A 27,198-nucleotide genomic window follows, 5' to 3' on the forward strand; every position below is an offset into this window, starting at 1 on the left:
GTGCGGTGGCGACAGGTAGGGTGGGATTATCCTGCAAGGCACGGTCATTCAGTTTCACAAGCCTTTACATCAGTCTGGGTCTGCAAAAAGACACCCGTGAAAATTTTGGTCCTAAATCACATCATGAAACTTGTTGACGCGTCCACGTTCGTTGCGAATAGATTTATTTATTTATTTTTTTTACTAAAAGTGAAGAAACAGCATCTGACTCTGCTCTTGACTTGAAAAGTTTGCCATTAGAGTTGGAGTCGGAGAGGACAAAAGCCTCAATGCAGGGAGTGGGACGGAGCCTCTGTCCGACTCGAGTGATTAATAGTTGTGGTGGGGATTTTTCCACGCCCGCTGCTCGGTGTTGACGGAAAACAAGCGCCAAACGGCGCCGACAGGAGAGAATCTCTTCCGGGCTACGGGCTTTTGGCCACATACGCTCTGTGTGCGTGAACCTGCCTCTTTAAAAAAAATACTTTCTTTGATTTATTTATTCATCTCCAAAACTATTTTACGCACAAGCTTGAGTGAGTTGATCCATGTTAGTTTAATGGGGATCCATGTACTGACCAGCAGGGTCGAGCAGCCTCTCTTTGGTCACCTCACCTTTCCTTTCCGCCCACCGCTGACTGACAGGCGCCCCTCACGACCACCGGGACGCACAGCCTCTCCGTGTGTGACAGGTAAATGTGGCAACGTTTGGTTTCTATTTACCCCTGCAGCGTGTGCGCCGCGCTGATTGAGGGGGGGCTCAGAGGCTGACAAAGTGGTATATACTAATGTACAAGTGTCGCGATGAGAACAGGGGGGGCGGTGTTGAGTTGAGCGCCGTGGAATACACCCATGCAAAGCGAGGTGGTGGTAGAATAAAGAGGAAGCTAAAAGAGCGTTTTGTTTTGTTGCGCTCGGACAGCTTTCCGCCGTGCAAAATGTGCTCGAATCTCTGCTGCTCTTTCGGCCGCTAACAGGCGCGAAATATATGGCGCTCTAAAAGTGTCAGAAAAAGCCCCATTTCTCCCCTCTGAATGGGGCGACACGTGGAAAAGCTGCTTCTCAATGAGAGGCTCGCTCCTCAGCCAGATACATTGCACTATCACACAGCCCCTCTCTTTTTTCTTCTTCCTCTTCTTCTTTCTCCCCCCTCTCTCTACAAGCCTGATCCGTTTCTCCTCAGGGGCAATGACTGCCTCCATTAATGATTCACGGGCTCAAATAAAAGGGGATTTAAGTTGACGTTGCGTCACGTGAGCAGGGCGCATAATACCGCGCGGTGTTATGGCACTGGGAAGAAAACCGGAGCCCCGGTCTGGCCATATGATGCAGATTATATGCTGGTTACCCCCACTTTTCGGGAGGGGAGTCCTGGCTTTGTAGGTTTTTTTTCTTTTCTTTTCTTTCTTTCTTTTTTTTTTGAATATCCAGAAAAAGAAAAGCCGATTTGAGCAAACGAGAAGAGGAGAGAAGGATCTCTGGTTTTTGTGGATGTATTCTGTTGTACACGGACGGATATGTGTTTTTTTCCACGCGGACGGAGTCAGAGCCCGAGCTTTGGGAGGATGGATTTTATTTTGAGGTATTTCCGCCGATTGTTCATTACTGTCGTGAGTTATTGCTACGCCAGACAGAGGTCAGTCAGTGAAGGGGGTGTGGGGAGGGGTCTCCTTGTTATTTTTTATTTCATTTTTTGCAGCGCAAGAAATTTGAAGAAGCTGTCAATATGCATAACATAAGTTAACCTAAATAAATGTCATATTTTTTGGTCCAAATAACCTATTTTATGCGTTCTGTATAATATAAAAACTGCACAAATAATTCGAGTGGAACAATTACACCGTAATAGCACAATAAATAACAGAAGAAGCCTTTTTTTGTTGGACAAATAAGCCAGTGTGAGTAAATAAAGACTCCATTTATCCCGACTTCCAGCAAACACCCAGACAGAAGAGCGCGCCGGCGGTTCAGGGTGTCAACCTGTCCCATAAAACTTAAACAGCCCCATCTCTTTAAGCTGGTTTATGTTCCGCGCCCGTGCGTAAACGATGCATCAAGACGTTCTCCATAAAAAAAAAGAGAGAGAGAAGAAAGACGAAGAAGATTTAAGAAAAAAAAGAAGTAGCTGGTGGGGAGCAGTTGGGGTAGTTGTTGTGTTGCTCCGCCGTGGGGAAATGAGGATATAATGGAAGACGGAGTGCCATCGAGGACCGCCGCGGCCGCGCTGAGGTCACGGCGCTCCGGCTTTGATTTATGGGCGCAGGGACTTTGGGAAGGTGGTGAGCGCCAGCTAATGACTGTTCGATCCGTTTGCGAGAGGAGATACAACAAACACGTTATTTGCATACAGGACGATTACTATTATTATTATTTTCCCATATGTGTTTTCGTAGCTATGCGCAAAATTGATCAGTTTTAAAAAGAAGAGTTTCATGGCTTGGGCTTTCATACATCCGTTATCTGAAGGAGTTCATATGTGTGTATATTTCTTGAGAATTATAGGCTTCTGATCGTTGCAACCTTTTCTAATAGAGTTACTCAAAAATGAAATCATTTTTTTTTCTTTTTGCATAATATTATAACAATTTTCATCCAAGCATATGTTAAATCGTTTTTCCCCCAAACCTAAGAATGTAGGCCTAATTTGGGATCCATCAGTTCCTCTTTATATTTAAACCTTTTTTCTGTCTGTTTGTTTAACATTTTATGGAATTTCTCAAACCGAATCCGAAGTTAACCTATTTTAATAAAAAAAAGTTAGAATTTTCCTCCCGACTAATAGACAAAACACGACTACCCATTTCACTGTTCTAACTAAAGAGTTATGTTGAATTATGCGCCCAAACATAAACGAATAATAAAACAGAAACCCCGTCTTTTACATCTATGCTTTAAATATAAATAAATAACATCAAAATCCACATTAGTGTATTTTAAATGTGAGAACATTTCTGAATTAGTCTAAAAAAAGAGAGAACAAAATAAAACTCACATAAGCCCGTTGAAGAACATGTAAAAATATGCTTTAAGTTACTAAAGAAAAGGGGGGGAAATCCTTTTGTCGTTGCAGAAATCCGGCCGAGTAACTTCAGGCCCAGTCTCGGAAACACCCTGAGCTGCCTTCGGTAAGTCCATACATCTTTATTGATTTATGTTATGAATGCTTGATGGTGATATCCTTATTCAATTTCTAATAAGTACCACACACACGCGCGCCTTTCCAGTGCGCTCACAAGGCCAGAGAAGCAGAATCAGTCTATGTATGGCTTGTTGTATATTTCCGTGTAGTAGCAATATGACCAACGCGAGAGCAATATTTCCTTCTCTTCCACTTGTCTTTGTGGTGTAATTTGTCACCATAAAAGTGACGGAGGGGAATCGCGGCTCTTGGAGAGCTGCCTTTCTCGCTTTTTTTGTTTTGTTTTGTTTTGGTTTTTTTAAACTACTTTCTGCGAAAGCCATCTGCTTGGAGCCACTACAGCCTGCTGCAAAGAGGGTTTTACGTTTTATTTTATTAAAATTTTACCCCCAACCCCCGACCTTTCCCATGTAGCTTTTTGCTCTTATAACGCTCGACCTTTTAACCCTCTCCTCGGGCCAAATGGTGAAGAAAAAAAAAAGGACCAAATCAGCGTTTTAGCGTAGAACAATGAAGTAAATAATTACACAAAGTGGTAGCAGTTTCTTTGTGAAAGAAAAAGGCGAAGTTAGCTTAAAAAAATCCTAAAGTGTGATTTTTTTTTTCGCCCACTCAAGACTCCCACGCCGTCCTTGCGTGCGCTCTCTCTACGTTTCTAATTGTGTCACCGAAATGCTTCTGTCCCACAGCCTGAAAACCAGCGGAGAAGCTTTAGCTGCTGGCCGTGTTTACAGCTGAGAGGGGAGTCATAAATCTAATTCTATCAAGTCTTTCATTCTGGCTGCAAACATTACCATGCAGAGGGATTCCCCGGCTCCCTTCTTCTCCTCTGCTCCACGCTGCGTGTCCTCCCGCTTTGGCCTTTTTGGTGTTGAAACCTCTGCCCATTTTTCATCCCCGTGCTCGAACTGCTGTGGGTTTCTTTTTTTTTCCTTTAATGTTTAGGAGCTTTGGTCTGAACGTGCACTGACTGCCCTGCAGCTTTCCTTCATATTTAGCGGGTTCACGTTGAAATGAAAACGAACTGTACGTCCTTGCGCTAAAACAGCAAATTCTGAGAGAGAAAAAAGAGAAGAAGAAAAGTAGGTTAATGATTAAGGAGCCTATAGAAGCGCTTTTATCTCCTATGAAAATGGAAAGGCAGCTCTCGGTATCCCTTTGTTATTCCGAAAATCTCCTTGTATTCATAACTTCTATCTAGAACGCGGGGTAAATGATAAGAAAATGACCTAAAACACCTTTTGGGACAGCGCATTAGTAACGAGACATTATTAACGTTATTATTTTCTAGACGGACTACCTCATTTGGGATGTTGGGGGAGGAGGAGGAGAGGCAACTACTTGATTTGGACTGGCTTTCCAAGGCGCTTGCTTCATTTGCATAATTTTTCTTGTCTACGGTGACGCTCTGGTTCGGGGCAGTTCACTGGTGTCTGCATGGTAACTGCTGAAGGATCTCATAGTCAAGCATAGCCTTGGCTGACGTTAATATTGCCATGAAGCCCTGTCCATTACCCTGCAAGCATGGGAGCAGATAACTCTTCTTATCGCGCTGACCCGACTGCTCACGCCTGCTTTCGCAATCTCGGCGAGTAAGGAGAGAAAAGGAAAGGGGGTCTTCTCTTGGCTCTTCCCTTTTCTTTTTTTTTTTCTTTTTTTCCTCCTGTGTGTTGTGCCTGCTAATGCCTGCCTGCATGGCAGGGCGCAGTCTGCCGCTGCTCCTTCAACCCAGTCAGCCCCGCTGCCTTTAAAAACTTTTTTTCCTGCCCCCTCTTCCTCTGGATTACTGCCTTTGATCGATTTCGTCGCTGAATGAGAAAATATTGCCCGCCGCTCTGCATTCATCGTGAGAGGACAAGGTAAGCAGGGGCCAGAAATAGGCTCCCCTTTCGGTTGTAAATGGTGGAGTTTGTGTGTCGCGGCGGTGATTTATCACCGTACGACTTAAGATCTCGGTTCAGGAAGAGTTCACACGCACACACATAGTCAGGCGGACGGATTTTTTCCTGCAGCAGCACAGCTCAAGTCTGCCTTTTGTCTCTCTTTTCTCTGCCATTTATGACTGTCGCAATGGTTCGCAGGGAGATTCAGAGAGGAGAAGCCTCCTTATGCCTTTTACCGGTCATTAGAGAACGTCTTTCAATCCGCAGTTAGGCTGCGTTGAAAGCAAACATGGGGTCTCATTTTGGACTTATTTGTGTTTTGGTGTGCCAGGCAGTATAGGTCCTGCTTTTATTTTATTTTATTTTTATTTTTTGCGCATGTTTAACAAATGCATCCCAGACTAAAGACTGCTTTAGATAAAAAATAAATAAATACTGAGAAAATTAGTAGTTTATAGGAACCTTGTCGTGATATTGATAGCTACATATTTACTATTATTTATAAACAGATAAATAGAATAAAATATAACTGTATATTTGTGGATACAACTGTAAATTTGATATTTAGACGTAAAAAAAACTCCTTGTAGGAGACGGAAGCGTATCAATGTATAATACAGACTAAACAGAAGCAAATCTATTTTAACATTATTATTATTATTATTATTATTATTATTATTATTATTATTATTATTATTATTATTATTATTATTATTATTATTATTATTATTATTATCTCAGGCTATAAAACAATACCACCGGAAAACTAGTAGCTGGATAAACAGTTTGTTATTCCTGTGTTATTACTGGATCCGCTCTTACAGCAGCAGGCTGTAGATGTGTCTTCCCTGGGTTTCTTCTCCGCTTTACAACCGGGCTTCTCCTTTAACCGGGCCCGGCGCTCCCGGCCACTCGTATATCAAAACGACGGAGCCGGCAGGAAATTATTATGGTCCCTGAAAGGGAAAAAAAAAAGTTCTCACCGTGGTCATAGGAGCGCAGAGATACCCGTCTGGTTTTTCAGGTTTTCCTCGGGCCCTCTTTTTCATTTATCTTGCAACAAGCAATAAAAATAAAAAAATTGAAAGAAAGAAAGAAAAAAATATATCCGAATTTTCTCTGACTGTTCCAGAAGGATTTTTTTCTAGCTGGGAAAAAGAATTTTATAAAAAAAGAAAAAAAAGTGAATGTCTTTTACCTGCTTACACAGGAAATTAGATATGCTGTTGACAGCCCGGTTGGTAGAATAATATTGCAACAGAAACATTATTTTCCTGTGTGGCAGCCCGCTAACAAGCCGTTTCCACAGCAGGCACTTTCCCCCTATAAACTCTACTGTAACTATATTCCCTTTATCCCTCTCGGCTCAGAGTTTTAAACTGTCACCCTGATTCTTGTTAGGCTTTTTTTAAATGATTTGAATGCTTTGGAAAACGTGTTATGCTGTTTGGCACAGATGGTAATGCAAGGTTAGTGTGCGCTTTTGTGTAAGCCATAAGGTAAACGGTAATAGTCCACAGAACTGTTGGCCCTATCTTGCCTCCACAGTCTCCAGTGTCAGGTCTGTATTGAAAAGTAAGATGGATCGCCACCATTTCTCCTCCTCACAGTGCTTCTTGTAACCCTAGGTTCACCCGAGGAGGCCATTGGCGGAGAGGCGTCACGTGACCACGGGGTGCCAATGTTATTCTACGAGGGTGTCAAGACCCTGTCAGTTTCTGAAATAAATATTGGGAAACGGCGAGATGCAAAAGGCGACCTACTACGACAGCTCCGCAATTTACAGTGGCTACCCGTATCAAAGCGCAAATGGCTTCGGTTATGATGCCAATCAGGTCCAATATCCCAGGGCCTCTCATGTGGAAAGCGAGTACCATCGACCCGCCTGCTCCCTGCAGTCTCCCGGCGGCGGCTCCGTTGCTCTGCAGAAGCCAGGGGAGATGGTGGCGGAGGGCTGCGACAGGGCCATTCAGGCGGCGCAGGCCAAGGTTCTGCCCGAAAGCAATCATCAAGCGCCGGTGCCGGTGTCAGGCCCACCGCCTCCCCCCTCGCAGTCTCCCGGCGGAGTCAGTCAAGACGCGAGCAATGGCTCCGGCCAGCCCGGTGCAGCCAAGACCGGCTCCCCGACCTCCGGTACCCGCAACAAACAGATCTTCCCCTGGATGAAAGAGTCCCGTCAGAACACCAAGCAGAAACCCTCCAGTAGCTCCAGTTCAGGTACAAGCTGCCGCGGACACACAAACCCTGATAGTTACGTTCAATACACGGGGGTGGTAGAGCGGGGTGGGCAGGTATAAGGGTTTGCAGGGAGGTGAGCAAACGGCAACAAAGTATTAGTTTGCTTCCTGTGAAGGTCACGTTGTTTAATTTTCTGAGCTGTGGCATTTTAGGTGAACCATTTGCTGTAACAAATCATTTGATGAAGCCGCATCCTGCGACGATTGGCCCACTTTTTTATTGATGTTGTTAATATCCCAACATCATTCAGCATAAATGCAGGCGGCGGATGGCGGGGGGGAAAAGCAGCAGATCCCTCCTTTTGTTTGTCCCCATGCCCTCCAGCTGACCTGTCCCTACTGTAAACACACATCTCCACTGATCACATAATGTTCCCGGAGAGACAGCAAACAAACACACACAACAGTTGTTTCAGTTTGTCCTGCTGTTTTGATTAGAGGGGAAACTCAGTGGGTCAGTGTTTGGGGGGTAAAGTGGCAGGCCAGAGGAGGGGTGGGGTATTTACTCAGAGCCAACCTAAAAACGTTAAAGATGCTCCTCTTCCCATGACCTGCTGTACATATTGTGGCTGGTATGTTAAACATGTTTGCAGTTATTTATTTTATTTTATTTTTTCACAAAAAATAAAACGATGCTGATAACGATAAAACGATTATAGTTATAGGTTTTATATTTTGGCTTAATTAATGAACCTTTTCCATGCACAGAGCGATGATCCTGATGAGATCTGTTGAGACTAAGGATGTGGTCACTCAGGTTCAGTTAAAAACAAAGTCATATCTCAGCTTATTTGCCTGTAGAAAACTGGTAATCTACTACATTTCAAACACATTTGATGCATTATTGACATTATTGAGCAAACAGAACACAGTAATTCACATGAGGCATCTCCTTATGTTCATATAACTTGTTTATGTATCCCAAGTCTCTTTGCTTAAATCTCTCTTTGGCTGATTTAAATCCTAAGAACTAAAAAAGTCATTTTTCTTTTTGAATTTAACAAATTATGAGCTGTGTAAGAAATTAATTTGACGTTCATGCCAGTTAATAAAGTGCAAACCAACATTGCACTTTCATATATTTTTTTTCTAATAAATTTTAGAAGAACTTTACATAAATCATAAGACACATTTCCACTGATTTTGTAAAAGATGGGCTTTGCACTTATGTGCTTTCAGTATAAGTTTAACAATTTTGCACACTAACTCCAACATTAAGGAGTTAGTTGTTTATGGATGTACGGATGTATTGTCACATTATATTGGCAATACAATATGCATTGAGGCAACCTGAAAATTCTGGTGTAAGTATTAAGTTAGCAATGGTCTTCAGAAACAGTTGAAGCTCAAAGTCCTATGTGGTTCCTGTGTGAGTTTGAAAATTGCACATCAAGAAAGTTGTCCTTCCAGCACATTGTAGGTAAAAGCATCAAAACTACAATGATCTGAGTGGTATTCAGAAATGGTAATGAGCCAAACTAAGTATTCAGGTGTACACCTTGTGTGATAATCTATAGAAAGGGTTGAAATTCAAGCGTTATGGTTTCACAGTCAGTTCGACAGGTCTGGATATGGCATTAATACACATTTTCTACAAGAACAATGAAGATATGATCTGAAGTCTCAAATGCTTGCAAATGTTTTCTTTTCACTGAGCCAAATTATATTTTCAGTTGTACAAATTTAGCCTCTAATGGTCTTAAAAGCACTTAAAAATTCAAAAGTAATTGCAGCCTCAGAGAGAGTTTGAAAAGTAACAGGACGAGGCGATAACCTATTACACACATATTACGCCCTCTATTCAAATGTCTAATGCTTGGGTATTAGACGTTTGGGCTCCATATTTTTTTTTAAAGAAATTTATATTTTGTAAATATTGTATTTTAAAGTGCAAGAGAAATTGCATGAACTAATATTTAAGTGACAATTTGATTTCTTGAATATCTGTTGAAAATGATGATGTCATAGACCAAGCACAAACTTTATGGGGCTTTTTGATTGGCCTCAAAAGTTGATTCTGGTAAAATTGACCAGAGTTGTGCATGTTCCAGATGTACATTTAATATTCATTGGGATTATTTTTAGCATGTCAATGCTTATTAGCATTAGCAACACAAGCAAAAACCGTAATGTATTTGTGTGCACAGAAAATAAAAAGAAGAGTCTCACAATCTAGATATTGGGCAGTGCTATTCGCTCTATATGAGTTACTGTAAAAAATGCTAAAAACAGTTAAGCAACTTTGCTATGTTTTGTTTGAAAAACAAATCAAAACAAAACATATTGGATAATTTATAACTAAGTGTTCCAGTCAAAAAAGTAACTTCAGGGTTTTTCTCAGGGTTTGTTTTATATACTTATTAGAACTCCAAAGTGCCCATTTCCAGGTACGACAAGAGCACACACCCTAACCGTCAACCACAAGCACCTGAGGCTCAACAACACCAAGCCTTAAAGGCATATTCCAAACCCCCCTTTTTGTTTTGGTAACTGCATTTGACTCCGCCACATACTAGGCATTGACTGTTACTATAACATTTGGGGTAAATATTTATGTGCAGATGAGGGAAGAAATTACGAGAAAGAATACTGTGTCTATATGAAACATTTTAGAAAGAATCAAAAACAAATCATTAAATAGTTCCTGAGACACTAAGAACCTTGAAGTTAACAAGTACCTTGAATCATTTTATTGTACTTTGCGTCAAAGGAATCTGTGTGGTCAGGGCACCAAAACCATGTCTAGCCCAGGGGCCCACTTCCTCCTTAAACCGGCCCTGCTTCCATTTTTTTTACAGTGCTATTCTTTGTGCAGATGAAGAAATGATTAACGTATTAGAAATTAATTCATAAATATTTATCACTAATCAGCATTTTGTCTTCCATTCCACAGCCAATATTTACATATGGGCTCATACGGGTGGGAAATGGGCTGAAATATGGGCTCCATAATTAATTGTTTTTAGTTTGGATAGTGACCTCACATTTACTGCTTATATGACTTTGACAAAGGAAAAACTCTGGGACCTGCATGGATCATGTGCTGCTCAGTTTGTACTGAATTGCATCACATCTGTTTAAGAACCAGCTGAGATATGATGTCTGAATTGTTTTGTACTTGTTTTTATTTTGTATTCAAACCATGTGGATCTCGTATAAAAAGCTGTTTTTTTTTCTTTTTTTCGGAGCGCCAGACCATTTAGAACCAATCCAAACTAAGCCAGATCCTAACAGGGCCTGCATGCACATATTCACATATTGGCTGAGCCTAAGCTAACAGCCATTTCTTCTTCTCATGTGTGCAGACTTCTCTTTCATCTGTGCAATATCATTACGCCTCAGGTTATGTCATGTTGCATTCCTCCCACCTCAGGTTTAGGAGACAGGTAGTGAAATTTATTAAGTGTTGGCCGGCTGCCACTGCAAGTAGATATGACCTTAGGATTCTGCAGGCAAGTACTAGCCTCTTAAAGCTTATCAGCGAGGGCAAGATGAGCAGTTTTATACACCCTGAAGAATCTATAAATGCTTGTGCTTGCATTATGCGCCTGTTATGCGGTGTGACTTTCGGGGCAGCATGAGGGTCAAAATGTTTTTGTGTAGGAAACCAGGGTTACATATCAGATAGTGACCCAGTTTTTTGCTATTGCATTTCTGGTTAGTGATTGCACATGTAGGCACATTGATTGTTAATTGTCTTGTGGTCCCCTGATGATAACCCCCACATTGGGGGTGGATTTATCAAAATGTTGAGATGTTTGCTCCACATTGGCTGCAAATCTTAGGAGATGAAAAACTGTACTTTAATGGGCATATTTATCTAGTAAAGAGCTCTATCACCACCACCGCCCCTCCTGATTGCAGGGTTTCACTATCAGTGTATGTGTTGTCACACAGTTTCTGCTCCCACTCTCACTCTCCTGTGTCTCGCGTCTGTGTTTCTCTCCGTGTGCCTATAATGGATCACTGATTGACGCCCTCCTTCTCCTTCTCCCTGACAGTGGAGAGTTGCCCAGGAGACAAGAGTCCTCCGGGGTCAGCGGCATCAAAGAGGGCCCGGACAGCTTACACCAGCGCGCAGCTCGTGGAGCTGGAGAAGGAGTTCCACTTCAACCGGTACCTGTGCAGGCCCAGGAGGGTGGAGATGGCCAACCTGCTTAACCTCACGGAGAGACAGATCAAAATCTGGTTCCAAAACCGACGGATGAAGTACAAAAAGGATCAGAAGGGCGTCGGGATGATGCCGTCTCCGGGCGGACAGTCTCCCCGGAGCCCAGCAGGCCCACCGTCCGGTGGGGGCGGCGGTGGAGGGAGCGGATACCTCAACTCTATGCATTCTCTCGTTAACAGTGTACCGTACGAGTCCCAGTCTCCAACCTCTTACAATAAAACTCATCAAAATGCGTACGGTATGGCTACGTCATATCCCCCTCCTCTGAGCAACTCCCTCAACAGCTGCCCACACCCCCAGAAGAGGTACCCTGGGACGGACTCGGCCACGCCCGAGTATGACGCGCACCACCCCCTGCACGGCAACGGCAACTATGGCACGCACATGCAGGGCAGCCCTGTCTACGTCGGCGGAGGCTACATCGACTCTGTGCCCAGCTCCGGGGCCTCAGTTTTCGGTCTCACCCACCTCCCGCACCCGCCTCCTCCGTCCGCGAGCATGGAGTACAACGGGGCGATTACGATGGGCAACAGCGGCGGTCAGCATCACGGCGTGTGTGATGCGACGCCGACGTACACGGACCTAACGCCGCACTACTCTCAGGGAAGAATCCAGGAAGCGCCCAAACTGACGCATCTGTAGCATGCGGCGCGAGCCTGGATCACTCCGCCCCATTGTCTCATCCAAGCTCCAGACATATCCCCCCTGCTTTGTTTCTGCGCCTCCTCATGGCTCCCACCTTCTCCTTCTGCCTTTTATTGTTTGTTTGTTTGTGTTCTCTATAGTTTCATGTGTGAAGTAGCGTAGGACAAATAATCACGACTTGCTTGAATTTTCCTCTATTTGCTTGTGTCATTGTCTCACCAAGACCAAGACCTTTATGTACCATAGAGTGTCTATAGAGCCGAACGGAGGGAAGGAAGAAGGGCATAGCATATCCATAGGATTATTTAATCGTTTCCCTTTTTTTAAACGTCTTTTTAAAATCTCAAACAGGGTATTATGAACACATGTTATTCATTTTCAATGTGAAACTGTCCGTCTTTATTTATCCGCAATTGAAGAATGATGTTTTTTTTTTTTTTTTTTTTGCATTCTGTTGCACTTGTGTACAAAAAGAACCTTAAGAGCCAGGAGCTGGGAATGTGAGGAGATTACATTTAAAACAAAGGGTCATGAACTTGCACAGCCTCCCCTTTTGCTTCTGTTTTGTTCCATTGGACTTTTTAAATGTTATTTATTCAGACTCCAATAGTATTATTTGACGCCCCTCCATCTCTGTCTGCAAGGGGAGAAGGTTGGTGGAGAAACTAGCGCCATGTTCGGCCCATATATGCAGCCATGTCACTTAGATTGCAGGTTTTCCAATTTGTTTCTTTCTTAGTATTATTGTTATTATTATTATTATTATTATTATTATTCGAGGAGGTGTTTCAATTTTGTCAGCGAATGAAAAAGAAACCAATCAGTCATGCAATAAGGGTGGAAAGAAGGACACACGTTTGCAGTTTCTTTATTGAATAAAAGGCAAAACACATCATCATTTTTTTCCTTCTTCTCGATGTCAAACATTCCATGCTGCTCCAGTTCGAGGAAACAAATAAAGGCATTGAAATGAAAAAAAAACAACAAAAAAACAAAAAAACCAGATTCACCCGTTTTAATTTTAAAATTCGCAAGCAGTTTCACATTTATATTATCACATAGCGCTGTTATATCTATCTAAAAATAAAAGTGGATTATCAACGATGGTATGGATTCATAGGTAAAGCAGCATCAAATCACCGCTCTTTTAAAACTACATATATTATATACAAGAAGTAAATTTCATAAATTAAAGTCCTGCCAGAAATTTTTAAAAATAATTTAAAGAGTCAAAACTGCTTCGCTTTAGATCTCATTTAAAAAAAAAACAAGAACAACTCGCAGATAAAAAAAGAAAAAGAAAAAACAACAACATTTGATCTATTTACTCTCTCCTCCTTGAGGGTGGGCCCCCTTCTCTTTCCCGGCGCGTCTCTCTCATCTGCGTGGGCACATCCATAATAATAAAAATGTCACCCGGGTCTTCGTGGAGGGTTCTGCGGAGACAACAAGCCAAATGAGAAATCGTTTAAAAATAATCCCGCCTATGTGTAAAGCCAGTCAAACGCCGCTCACATAGGAAGCAGTCTAAAGTACAATAATCAAGGACTTTATTTATTCAATCAGACCCTGAAAATGTGCAGATTTTGATGCGAAAAAACCGGCCACATCACGACTGGAGGAAAAACGAGTGCTAGACATAGATGGCTGCAAATATTTTTATCTTCAAAATTAAATGCCAAACTAAAATATTACAAATAATTCAGTTTTTTTAATTGCTTGTAATAATTCTATTATATATTTTTTAATTACAATACAAAACGCAATCCAGGAGCAAATGTGTTGAATGCAGAAGGTCTTCGAAATAAATCTGTGTGCCAAGATACTTACCCACAACAAACCTCTGATGGATTTTGTTTATTTCTCACAATATATGCTCGCGTTAATGTATTTTTTCTTCTGCCTCCCCCCCCCCCCNAACCAACACACACAACTCTCATTTTCAACCTAACATGATTGATATCAGAGGGCACGAACATTACCAGCCCTGACATATGGTTAGCAGGAAAACCTAGAACAATTGAAGCATGATGTGTCACCGAGGGGGGAAAAAAGGGCCAAAACTATGAGTATTTCTGTATCCAAGACAGAAACACACATGCACACGCGTTACGCAGCAGGACAGCGATTTGACCCACATGCGCCAGACGCAGGTAGCGCACAAATAAATTGTGTCTAAATTCAAAATTGAGCGCACACGGCGTTTTCTCTTTGCATTCGTAGGAAACTGCGCCCTAAATCTCTCCTGCTCTAAAGATAAGTGTGTGGGACGCAACGGGCTCCCCTAAATGCCGCCACCCACTCCTGTCCGTGGATACAAAGCCTGCGCGCAATTCCAAAATAGCCATCAGTCTCTTCTCTTAGCAACTCGCTACAGGTCCATTCGCAGACATGCAAGTCTTAAGAAAGGAAAAAAAAGATAACAACAAAACAATAACAACAAAAAATAATTTAAAGATAAAAGCCAGGTGGGGAAGCCAGCTTCACCACATACTCACCGATGGCTCTTATAGAGGAAATGGTCGCATCTTGTGTGACCAGATTCCTTTTTTCCCCTTGTTCTTAAAAAAAAAATCCCTCCAGCGACAAACAGACTACCAGTGCGAGCAGAAACCGGTTCTAATCTGAGTGACCACTGTTTCTCGGCGCTTCCTGGCTGCATTTGATCCGGGGGAGAGTTAGAAGCCTTAAATGTGTTGTGAGGGCACCGAGCTGTCAGACCTTTTGGCGAGTAAGATTGATCGCGCACAGGCTTCCAGGACTCTTTGTTTGGTATATAAGCAACAAACTGAGAGAGAGGCCTTCCACTTCTTCTCCTTCTCCACTTCCCCTCTTCTTACTCAATAAGCCACATACAGATATATATTTTGTGAACGAAAATACCCCACGTACTTCCGGACGAATAATAAAAATAAACAGGGAGCAACTTCCTGAATGTGGCTTTTACAGATTCTTCTAGAAGAGCCATATGAAACTGAGCACGAACAAGGGAAGAGAGCAGCTCAATAGCATTCCCATCAGCATAATAACGCTGGCAAATAGATTTCGTTGTAAAAAGGTCGATTGTAACAGTGTTTATGCTTGCTCCATGACCATTTCAGGTAGGAAGGATAATAGAAATACATTGAGAAGCTCATTCCCCCCCTGCCCTCCCTCCCCCAAGCAAGTGTGGCAATGTCCGTCCAATAAATCTTTGCTTTATGCAGCCTTGTGGCTTTGCGCTCCTGACATGAAAACAAAACTATTTCCAACGCTGCTTTTAAAGGAATGCAGTAATCGTGGTTGCTTTGAGTCATCAAAAGAGATTCTGTTTCATCACGGGTTTATGAGCTCGACGTTTTAGTGGAATGAACGAAAAATGTGCCTTAATGCTACTGTCACATGGCTCCAAACACTACACCCCTATAAAAGCCTTTTAAGGTTTGTCCATTCTTGTTTTGGTTTAGCCCCTGAAATACGCCGAAAACCGAAGTTATGTTTAAGGTATCGGTTTTCCATCCATTTTATTTTTTTTTTATAAACAATTTTTTTTTTTTTAATTTAGGCTAGGTTAGCCCATTTGACCCCCCCCCCCCCCATCACATTTCAACCTCATTTAATTAAACATCTCTGTCCGTCTTTCACTTTTCAGAACATTGTCTTATTCTTCAGATTTCTTTTGTCTATTTAAAAAAAAGGTAATCAAAACCATTTTAACTGTAACAGACGTCTTTTCACGTCTGACTTTTCAGCTGCATATTTAGGCTGTTTAGATGGTAAATCATGGCATCTGTTATCTATTTGTCCACGACTTCCACCATTTATAACCCAGAACCTTTCACTTCTCGACCACATTTCCACGTTGTTTAGATACAAGGTGACACATTCTCTATTTTAGCCATTTAACCATGTTTCCAATATAGTTTTGATTCTAAGTGTCATTGTGTAGGACTATCTAGAAATGGAAGGCAGACATGTATTTTATTTTTCTGTTTAGTGGTAATGTGCTCGGCGTAAAGATTTGACTGTGTTAACAGAAGTGTACAACATAGGTTCGTCTTTTTTAAACACCACCGGGTCATTGTCCAAGAAAATAATCTGAAGTTAACAGAGCCCAGCAGACGTCCTGGAGTGGGCGGTCTTTTCGTATTTCGTCTTGTTTAGACTGGAAGGCAACACGACCTGATGTCTAATAAACGAAGCTTTGCTCCGGGGGAAAAAAAAAGTTGACTATTTGAACTAAATTTGGGTAATATATTTGTCTTTGTATCAAATGATGGTGACAGATTGAGAAAAGTGAAAGTCTTGTATCAGTGAGCATTCTTTTCCCCTCACCTGAACCAGTTTAAATCAACCACATTGATTAAATCAACCACTTTGCTCAATTACAATTCAACGAAACTTTGCTTAGTGGAATAATTTGGACGTTTTCTAAAAAAAGAAAGAGAGAAATTTTTTTTTGACAAAGTTTAGATGTTCTCATAATAAATGGCCATATTTGTCAGTTTTGTCAAATCATAGTGATTTTGATATTGTTAGTTTTACAGCTTTAATTCATGCTTAGCAACTTACGTGCGTTCTGATTACAAAACTCTCAAGTTTTGAAGTTCATTTTTCACCCCCAGAGTTTAAATATGAAGAGCTACTAGGGTGAAATGTGTGTCTGTGTCTCTCTCTGTGTGTGTGTGTGCTTTGTGATGTATGTGTGTGTGAGTGGTGGGGGCGTTCTCGACTGACATCCTCAAACAATACGAGAAAGAGGAGTGCACGAATCCGCGCACCCTGAGCTGGTCTCCTTCCCTGTAATAGAGAGCGTCAGGCGCTTCTTAAAAAACACATTTTGTGGCTTAGTGGACTGGACTGGAGGAGCGAGGCGAGGACGAGCTGAGCGGACAGAGATGTAAATAAAAACAGTCGTGCATGGCCCAGCTGAGCGAGGACTTTTCTTTTTTTTTTTTTATTCCTTTTGGATCAATCAGGCAGAGAGTGGCTTCTTTTGATTAAGCCCCAAATTGTCATTGGGCAGAGGTAATCATGTGACAGGCAATTCGGTCCAATTTCAACCTTGTCTCCATGAATTCTATAGTTTAATGGTAGCTCGGTCCCCATACGGCCGTAATCACTGAAATAGAAAAAAAAACACATCAGGGGATTTTTCTTTTAAATATATATTTCTTTTTTTTTCTTTCTTCATCGTCCTCACTGAGCCGCAACGTTTATAAAAATACGGCGCTGCAAACTTTCCTCGGCTCTCAGGGAGCGGAGATGAATTACGAATTCGAGCGAGAGAGCGGTTTTATCAATAGTCAGCCGTCGCTTGCTGAGTGCCTGACATCTTTCCCCCCTGTCGCTGATTCATTTCAAAGTTCATCAATCAAGAGCTCGACGCTTTCACGCCCGACACTGATTCCTCCTCCCTTCGAACAGACCATCCCCAGCCTGAACCCGGGCAGCCATCCGCGGCACGGTCGGCCCAGACACAGCCCCGATGGCTGCAGCCCGCTGCCTACCGCCTCCTTACCCCCGGAGTACCCGTGGATGCGGGAGAAGAAAGCCTCCAAGAGGAACCACCAGCTGCCGAACTCCACCACCGCCGCTACCGCCGCCACCACCATCTCCAACGGACCCGTGTGCTTCTCCCCGAAAGGTGGGTGAATCCTAAAACGACAATGCCTTCACTATCTGTTGCTGCATTTGGAGCCACCCGGGCCCCCTTCTAGGGAAGACATTAAATGCGGATATAAAAACAACAACCACACAAAAACAACAACATATGCCTGAGTATAGCTTTATTCCGGTGAATGAATATGAGTGTGAAGCGTGGGGGGTAAAGTTTGGGTAAAGTTTGGTGATGTAAGATGATTTATTCCCCTCGGCGAGGCAGAGTTTTGATGTGTGACAGTAATGAAGAGTGATGGAGTGCCTTTGCCGAGGAGGGCAGCTGGAGCATTCATTAGACTCCCACACCAGGATGGACCGCACTGTTTTAGAGAGCTTTACGCACATGAAGGCACCTATTTTATTCCCTAAAAGAATCAAGTGAGGAGTTTATATCAATACAGACATCATGTTTGGGTAAAATGGGCAGGTTAACAGCTCCAGCGGCCATTTTGCTTCATGTAAAACTCAATAACGTTATATTTACTGGCAGCGGGATTATGCAATTGTTGTATCCTGCTTTTTTTTTTCTTTTTTTTTTTTAAAGAATCCCCGTGCTGTTTATTTTTCAGGTTCGCCTGAGATCGTGGAGGGAGCGGGTGGAGGAGGGGGCTCCCGCAGGCTGAGGACCGCATACACCAACACGCAGCTGCTGGAGCTGGAGAAGGAGTTCCACTTCAACAAGTATCTGTGTCGGCCGAGGCGGGTGGAGATCGCGGCCCTGCTGGATCTGACCGAGAGACAGGTCAAGGTATGGTTCCAGAACCGGCGCATGAAGCACAAGCGCCAGACTCAGACCAAGGAGAACCACGGAGGGGGAGACGCGAAGGGCCCCGGTGCCGACGACGGCATCCACAGCGAGGAGGACGAGGAGGGGAGCGGCCTGCTGTACGAGCAGAGTGGGCCCCTCCTGGAGAGAGATACCTGCTCCTTTCAGAACAACACACAGCAGCAGCCGCAGCAGCAGCAGCAGCTTCACAATAATGGAGAGGCGGCAAGCTATGACAAAAATCTGAAACATTTTCCCAACCCGTCACCCACTGTTCCGGGCTGTATGTCAACAATGGGCCCCGGATCGGCATCTGGACCGGACAATGGCGACAGCCCCTCAGCCCTGGATGTTTCTTTGCACGACTTTCAGCCTTTCTCCTCGGATTCCTGCCTACAGCTCTCGGACACAGCCTCGCCGAGCTTGTCGGAGTCTCTGGATAGCCCCGTGGACATTTCCGCGGACACTTTCTATTTTTTCTCGGAGTCTCTGACCACAATCGACCTGCAGCATCTGAACTATTAACTCAGAAACAAACAAAAAAATCCTTCACATTTTCCCTGTATGTGTGTGTGTGTGTGTGTGTGTAGGAGAAAGAGAGAGAGAGAATGTGTGTATGAAATCAGGCTACGAAGGCATTAATTCATATTGTTTGTTTGTGCGACATTTATTCTCTTGATATTTGACTTGACGATTAATGCAAGGTAAGGACGGAACTAAATCACTGAAATAGCTCTGCTTATAGCTTAATTACCATAACAACTTGATCACTTGGAATAGAAATTACAAGTGTGTGGGTGTAAGAGGGAAAGTGTGAGTGTGTGTGTGTGTGTGTGTGAGAGAGAGAGAAAGTAATCTAACAGTGTTAGGTCAATACGGAACCGGGTCGTTTTTTATTTTTGTATAGTTTTCTTGGATATTTTTGTTAGAATACAAACTAACTTGCTACAATCCTTCTGCTTGTGTTTGACTCTTTTCTTTTTAAAATTTCTAGAGTGAACTCTTTTTTTTCGTTTCCTTGTTTCCTATAAGAAACATTTAATCAGAAGCGACAGTAAGAGGCTATGTAAATCAACAACAGGTTGGTAATGAATATAAATTATTGATTTGCATTCATTTCTCAACGGAACACTTGTTTGAATGAAACAAAGAATTTAGAAAAAAGTTTTTAATCATCAATGGATAAATAAATAACTCCACCCTCTAATCATTTATAGAACGCAGTTATTTAAGTAATTTTCAAACCAGACCTAGAATACATATAAAACACTAATGAAGAATAAAACAACTACTAAAAATGTATGCAAAACAGGTTTATTTGTTTATATCAAAATACCTCAACTTAAACGTGCAAAGAAATGTGAGAACTATAAGATCAATATTTACGTTTCTAACTTCCAAACTAATTTCTTTCAAAGGACCAAAAAAATAAAAAATAAATAAAAATAAAATTTCCTGCGGAGATCTTAGCTGTTAACACTGAGTACAAGTTGCAGGCAAATAACCGGAGCCATGTTTGCCTTCAGGAGCTCATAAATCACCCCCGTGGCATGAAAGAGACGGACGTTAAGGAGAGCAATTGTCGCGTAATGTGAACAAATAATAAAAAACACCCACTTACGTTTTCATACGGGACTCCTAAAACTTAAAAGGGGGCCGAGTCACTGCATGCGTTTGGCAATAATTCATTTTTATAGCTTGTTTGAACACGGCTCATGGCTCAGAGACAGCAGTAGCAGCAGCGGCAGTAGCAGCCGGTTCCGGATTAAGAGGCTGCGCTCAAACTTAAGCCAGACTCCTTTCGGAATATTGAACATTTATCAAATTCACTCCGAAGAAAAGCTTTCTCAAGTAGAGATTATTGTCTAAGCTTGTTTAACAGGAAATTAGGCGTGTTTGGGGGATTTTACCACATTACTGGATGTTCGTATGTTTCAGCTGCTCCTTAAAGCCTCCTATTCAATGAAGGATTATTTCTAATCTTATTCAACGTGACTCCTCGTCAGGAATGGGGTTTTCCTACATATATTAAGTCAATACAACACATTTGAGCCAGATGTTAAAAGCCACCAGTTGCAATTGATCGATTTAAAAACTTTGGCACATCAGCTCGAACTTTTTACTGAAAAATCTGAAAGCTAAGCAACTCCTTCTGTGCATTTTATTATTGGGCGAAGAGTTGAGAAGAGTTATATGTATCTGCGTGTGTGCAGATGGGGTGTAGGATGAGGATTGGGAGGAGGCATGAAGTGGGGCTAAAAAGTAAATTCAACGTTTTTTCCCCCTCCCCTGTTTCTCCGACTAACCCTGGTGGAGGCCGTTTTAACCAAATCATTCCGAGACAGCGCGCCTTTTCTGTGCTCCTGCAGCTCACACAAAGAGCCGTGAAAAGCCTTCCGAGGTTCCTGCATGTGGTGAAGCTGCTTCTTTCCACGAGCATAGTGAGGCAGGAGCCTTCGCCCACTCACTGCAGAGGCAGCTGGAGGAGACAGAGAAAAGAGGGAGGGGGGGAATGGTGGGAGTGGAGGGGAACTGAACCCAGTGCGCTTTTTCCACCCCTCCCCGCTGATGGGAAGTTTCAAACAAATTTCACTTTATTTTCATTTTTATTTTATGGTGATGTCACATTTCCCCTATCGAAATCTAAACTCTTAAAGACTTAAAAAGGTAATCTCTGTTCAACAGAGAGTAGCTGCAGCAATTTAAAAAAAAAAAAAAAACCGCAAAAGAAAATAAGAGAATTAAAATGTTGGTCTCATTACAAATAACTTGATGCACTTTAGTCAGAAAGCTACGCATACTGAATCAAAACCCACAAGAAATGTTTATTGACACCTTGATGTGTTCAAACAGTTGTTGAGGTTGGTTTGTGTAATGGGCTAACCAAGCCTGACTCTTTTACATAAGACTATATTTGAAGCGAAGGCCTAAAAAAAGATAATTTGAGCATATTTTTCACGATGACGTAATAGGTTAGCCAAGCTCGACTTCTTTGATAGGGCTCAATTTGAAGCCGACACCTTTAGAAAAGTCAGTTTTTAAACATATTTTTCAGACTGAATAAAGAAGGAGGCCTACAATCACGAAAATACGTCAACGTGCGGTTCAGTGGTCCGAGGGGAACTCCATCAGCATCATTGTGGGTGTCTAGCTTCTCTTGGCCTCTGGGGGCGCTCGCTTCTCCATGAGATCCTTTACTTCTCCCTCCCCTTTCTTTTCCTTCCTCGGTGAGAGGTTGTGCATCTGCTGCAAGTCTCCCACGCATACTTCCCTTTCGCCCCCTGCCCTCTCTCTCTCTCTTCCTCTCTCTCTCTCTTTTTCTCTCTCTCTCTCTCTGCTCTCCAGGCTCTCTCTCACTCCTCTTCTTTTCTGCGGCCATTCATTTCTCCGGCAGCTTTATTTGATGATCTTAGGATAATCAGCCCACACTCACACCTCAGGCTACATAGGCGCATTTAAGACCTCCTCTCATTATTATATCATTTGATCACCGTACATGCGTAATGAATACATGTGGGAGTGAAACCACAGTAGATGGCAGACCCTCTGACCTGCTAGAGATGAAAAAATTAATACCCCATCATCCTAATGGTAAATGTGTTGTCTTGCCTCTTCATCACCTGTGACAACCCAAACACGAGGCGGAATTTACGTCGTTCTAATTCAGTTGCGGTTTGTATGTTGTTTTGTTTTTTTGTTTGTTTTTTTGTGCGTTATTTCACGAATGAAATGAAATCAAAACCCAACCACCAGTTTAGTGCAAATAGTTTGGTGTGTGTGTGTGTGTCGTGTGGCGTGAAACTACATGTACAGGACAGGAGATTTAAGCAAACACCATGACAGGGGCGTCTCTAAAAGATTTTGTACGGGGCCCGGGGCCACTATTAACTTCAAACCAAGACAAAAGCCTTAGAAGAATGGCCAGAGTTTTTATTATTGGTATTTTTGTTACAATTAAATTTGAAGTTAAGTTAAAATAATAATAATAAATCAATATTCTTGTGTACTACATAGAAATTTGTTGTTATTGTTAAGTGCCAGCTTACACTTTAAACGGATTAAAATGTTCCTAAAGAGTATATTTAAAAAAATATAAGTAAGTTGTTTCAGTTTAAAATTTGAATCTAATCAGTATACTAAAAACGGACATGTATGTAAAATATTTGTTGTTTGTAGTTACAGTTCAGTGTTGCTAATTTAACCATATCCGCTTCCTCTGTCTGTCCTGGAGTGACAATTTATATAAAACGTAACAAATAAGATTTGTTTGCGCTTCTTCCCTGACATTTGAACACCCAATTTAATAAGTCAGAGAAATGATGGACTCCACTATATATTTATTATTATTTATTGATTATTAACCTGATGTGATGTGAAATGCACTTTGTGTGCATGCTCTTCTGTATAGGATAGTGTTGAGAAGCTTGCCTAACTTTGAAGCATACAGATTGTTGTCTTGCATCAATAAGTAAAACTACATGCACAGAATGGAGAATGTTATGTGATAGTTGGTGGCGTGAGGTTGGTCACTCCTGTAAATCTGCTCCCATCCCCCTCCACCAACCAGGGCTGATAGTCTTAAATACACTCTATATTAAGAGAAAGGAAGCCTCTGTGAGTTGTAAATATTTTTATTACTTATACATTTGAAATTTGCACTGTGGCACAGTTGGCATTGTGACGTTGCAGTAAGAAAGTTTTGAGTTCAAATCGCAGCCTAGGCTCTTTGTGGATGGAGTTTTCATGTTCACAGTGTGGCTGTGTGGATTTTTTACGAGTGCTAAGGATTTCTCCAGAGTCCAAACAGGTGACTCTTAGGTCAATTGGTATTTTAAGTGGGACTCTATGGCTGTTTGCCCTGTGTGTCTCTGTGTTGCCCTGTGATGGATCAGAAACTCTGTTCCTCACCCAAATACTGCTGGCAACAATTTCCCCTTGATCCCCTCCCTGCAAAAATAAGCGGTTAGACAATAGATGTATCAATAGATTTATTTATTTATTTATTTATTTATTTATTTATTTATTTATTTATTTATTTATTTATTTATTTATTTATTTATTTGAGCCTCTTCCTGAAGGTTCTCTGCCTCCCTTTCCTCAAGACTTCACTAAAAATAAAGATATGGATAAAACGATAACATTGTCTTGATATGACTTCTGGTTTTTGTTTCCCCACACTAATATCCTCATTGGTTAATATCTGGTCTGAGGAAGTTCTGGAGACGCTCTTGCTGCCACATGAGGTGGAGTGTACAACAGGCAAACACAGATTCCTTGACAATGATGCTCCCATTTTGTACCAATGCAATGCCATTTCATTCCAACATACTTTTGGTCTGTACCGTAAACAAACCAGGCTACATCTGTACATTACTCAAGTGTTTTTTTTTAATTACTGAGAAAAAACAGATATACAATTTTAAACTTTCCACTTTTTCATAAAATGTGCCATATAGCCTGATATCTGACGATTTCATATCTCATCCTGTTCTCTCCTCCTGCTAATAGAATGTACTAATTGGAGTAGTTGTAAACGCATGACCTTACCGCAGAGATGACTGAATGATTAAAAAAATAACACAAGTAATGATTGGTTGTCAGAGAAGGTACGAAGCAAGGGGTCACGTACTGATACATGAACCAGTTCCAGCTCCTTTACATACCTGCAAAAAAAAGAACAAAAAAAAAACAGCTGCAAAATGACGGGTAAAGGCGAAAATAATTGCCCCTCTAAATCTTCTAATGATACATTTAACAGGTCATAACAAAAGAAGAAAAGAAACGAAAAATGAAAGAAAAGAAAAAATATAGAAAGGGAAATGTTGCTCATTTCAGTCTGTACTGGGAAGGCAATGTTCTTGCTTCTTCCTTACTGTCACACTGTGACAATATTTGCAGAGTAAAATCCCATAATGTTCAAGCGTGAAACATTTCGCATCGGAATGAGACATTAATAGCCCACATATACCCCGCGGCAACGTTACGCACACGCACACACACAGACACACAGAGGGACACGCACACTTGGCCATCTATCCAAGAGCGACTGACGGCATGTGACAACGCCGCTGTTACACTCGAGCAGGACACACGCACAGCCTCACACGCTCTAATCCAAAAATAGGCTACCTGGGGGTCAGAGTGCAGGGCCGTCCTCACGGTGAGGTAGCAGAGGATGAAAAGTTAATCTCTCCACCGGTGCAGGAGCGCGCAGCGGGGTTGCTTGCAGCAGCCCTGCTCCCCGCATGCGACCCCGGGACTGTCCACCTCCGTCTGCCTCCTAGCTCATTGTTTGCTCGGCCAATACATTAGCGGCGTCGCGCGTCACCTTGATCGACGAGCGCTCGGAATTTAAATAGCCTCTCAAACACCAATCTGTCAGCCGTCCTATAGGGGATAAGGACAAGTGCCTCACTGGCTGACCTGTAGCCACGTGACGGCAGCCGTTCATTGATATCGGTCAGTGCGCGCCCCCTCCTTCCAACACTGATAAGGATAGAGTATAGGTAAAGGTTGGCACGGTCACTTTGGGCAAGGGTGGGTTAGAGGGCGTTTGTTGGAGAGGACGGTCCCTCAGCCCCTCGGAGAGCGATGCCACAATGAGCAGCTTCTTAGACTACTCGGTGATGAGCGGAGAAGGTAGCTCATGCTCCATCAGGGCTTTCCACTCGGACCACGGGATTACAGCTTTCCAGTCCTGCGGGGCTGCTGTCAACAGCTGTGGGGCGGATGAGCACTTCATGGCAAACAGGACTTCTCCTGACAGCCTCCCCCATCAGCCGGCGTCTTACCAGTCTTCTGCAAACACTTTGGGTCTCTCCTACGGAGCCCACCCGGCCTGCAGCTCCAGCTATGGGCCCCAAAGTTTTTGCGCAACATATAACCACTACACTTTGAACCAGGAAGTGGACTCTGGAGCTGCGTTTCCCCAGTGCGGTCCATTGATGTTTTCGGGTAACTTACCCTCCTCCATGGTTCCTCAGCACCGCCACGGTTACAGTGCCACCCCACTGGGCCAGCTGCAGTATAGCCACGCCGCCTACGGAGGCGGACACGAGCAAGCGCCCCCTTACCCTGGTGGCTCAAACCCCATGTCACCTCTCCACGCAGCTCACCTGGAGGCTTGTTGCTCACCTCTGTCGGAGGGCGCCTCCTCTGCACAGACTTTCGACTGGATGAAGGTCAAGAGGAATCCACCAAAAACAGGTGAGTGGGGAAAAAATGTACCTTAAGAGCAGAAAGGATACATAACGACGACATTTAATCAGACCTAGAAACGATGACATCGCTTTCCCTCTAAACTTTGTCAACATAAAGTTGAAAAACGAAAATGAAGACTTAAAGAGAAAGATTCCTGTATTGGTATTTACACAGTTCTGTAAAAGGGCCTGAGATGTTCAAAAGTCAAAAGATGTTCCAAATCCTGTTACAATGGTGAGCATTTTCTCACTACATAAGTGAAACGACTCTATGGATGTTTATTGATGTTTATTGATCGAATATGGTAATTATGCTTGACATTTTTGTAATTTTGGGCAGGACGTATTGGCTAAAAATAAAAAAAAATCTTGCAGCATGTTTTTGGGCTAAATGAAGACAAGGACTAGCTAAACTTAAACGTACATCAAAAGACGTCCATAAACATCGATGTTTGAAGGAAACTGCCAACAAGTTTGCTTGGTTTTAAGCTGCTTAAGTATAAGGTTGTAGGTCAATATTGACATCTATGTGTTCTTCCCAGCGCTCAGATAAATAAATGCCAAAGGAATTTTTATCACTTTCAAATTTACAACTTTAAATCTTTAAGAGGACACAATGGCATACATTGATTAGAATACCAGAGCTCTTTTTTTGCGCAAGAGAAGCCATCAATTTTCTGGTGCGTAAAAGTGATTCCAGATGCTTAAAACAAGACTGGTTTTATTGGGGGAGGGGGGGGGCATTGTAACTGTTTTATGGTACTAAAAAGAAAACAGAATAAAGCCTTCACTTCTGTCTGCAGGACGATCCGGGGAATACGGTTACGCAGGACAGCCGAACACAGTCCGGACCAACTTCACCACCAAGCAGCTTACAGAACTGGAAAAGGAGTTTCACTTCAACAAGTATCTGACGCGGGCGCGCCGCGTAGAGATTGCGGCCGCGCTTCAGCTGAACGAGACTCAGGTAAAAATCTGGTTCCAGAACCGGAGGATGAAGCAGAAAAAGCGTGAGAAGGAGGGGCTGCTGCCGGCCAAAGCTCCCCCCGCAGAACGGGAGGAGATCATCCCGGAGAAAATGGACGATGCAGCATCTGAGAGGTCGACCTCATCGTCCCCCTCTACTCCCTCCCCCTCATCTTCCACCGTCTCTTCCACGGGCACTGACACTTACGCCTCCAACTGAGGAGCAACTCTTTACCTCTTTAGGCCACGTGAGGAGTCTGACCACCAAAGTTAAAGATTGTCGTGAATGATATTCGTGTGTACATTTGTAGACGTTTGGGACATTTTCCCCAATAACATGGACAATGGCTTAAAGGTTTTAGAGTTGTTGTATAATCACTAACGTGTCTGCACGAAGCACTATTGTCCAGTCATGATTTGAAATGTGTTTATTTGCTGAAAATGTGGCTTTCCATTGACTGCCACCCCCATGCCCTATACCCTGACCCAGTGCTGCTTTATATAAAGATAAAGAAACAAATCTGCACAGACACACAAGCAAATACCTCAAAAAAAAAAAAAAAAAAAAAAAAA

At 42.6% G+C, this 27,198-nt stretch overlaps 3 protein-coding genes and 1 long non-coding RNA gene across 6 annotated transcripts; 3 read left to right on the forward strand and 1 right to left on the reverse strand.

Annotated features, from left to right (window-relative positions):
* The first annotated feature begins 375 nt into the window (after positions 1–375).
* hoxa3a (homeobox A3a) lies at positions 376–12,949 on the forward strand. 3 transcript variants are annotated; one of them, XM_017307546.1, is made up of 4 exons: positions 376–671; positions 3,050–3,104; positions 6,630–7,218; positions 11,240–12,949. In XM_017307546.1, the coding sequence occupies exons 3-4, from the start codon at positions 6,747–6,749 to the stop codon at positions 12,049–12,051; spliced, it is 1,284 nt and encodes a 427-aa protein (XP_017163035.1). In that variant the 5' UTR covers positions 376–671; positions 3,050–3,104; positions 6,630–6,746; the 3' UTR covers positions 12,052–12,949. The 3 variants fall into 3 exon arrangements, with proteins under 3 accessions (XP_017163035.1, XP_017163034.1, XP_008419864.1); XM_017307545.1 differs by lacking the exon at positions 376–671 and adding an exon at positions 709–1,561; XM_008421642.2 differs by lacking the exons at positions 376–671; positions 3,050–3,104 and adding an exon at positions 3,118–4,977.
* Positions 12,907–15,610, reverse strand: LOC103472193 (uncharacterized). The gene is made up of 2 exons (XR_534820.1): positions 14,553–15,610; positions 12,907–13,490 (listed from the first exon to the last, which is right to left on the reverse strand). It is a non-coding gene; the product is annotated as an uncharacterized LOC103472193 (long non-coding RNA).
* Positions 15,611–15,635: 25 nt separating this feature from the next.
* Positions 15,636–20,973, forward strand: LOC103472197 (homeobox protein Hox-A2a). Its single transcript, XM_008421646.2, has 2 exons — positions 15,636–17,680; positions 18,264–20,973. The coding sequence occupies exons 1-2, from the start codon at positions 17,299–17,301 to the stop codon at positions 18,983–18,985; spliced, it is 1,104 nt and encodes a 367-aa protein (XP_008419868.1). The 5' UTR covers positions 15,636–17,298; the 3' UTR covers positions 18,986–20,973.
* Positions 20,974–24,872: 3,899 nt separating this feature from the next.
* Positions 24,873–27,150, forward strand: hoxa1a (homeobox A1a). Its single transcript, XM_008421647.2, has 2 exons — positions 24,873–25,666; positions 26,463–27,150. Exons 1-2 carry the CDS (start codon positions 25,060–25,062, stop codon positions 26,843–26,845), a joined length of 990 nt encoding a protein of 329 aa, XP_008419869.1. The 5' UTR covers positions 24,873–25,059; the 3' UTR covers positions 26,846–27,150.
* Positions 27,151–27,198: the final 48 nt, after the last annotated feature.

Source organism: Poecilia reticulata, linkage group LG11 (assembly GCF_000633615.1).
Source record: "Poecilia reticulata strain Guanapo linkage group LG11, Guppy_female_1.0+MT, whole genome shotgun sequence".
NCBI classification, from domain to species: Eukaryota; Metazoa; Chordata; class Actinopteri; order Cyprinodontiformes; family Poeciliidae; genus Poecilia; species Poecilia reticulata.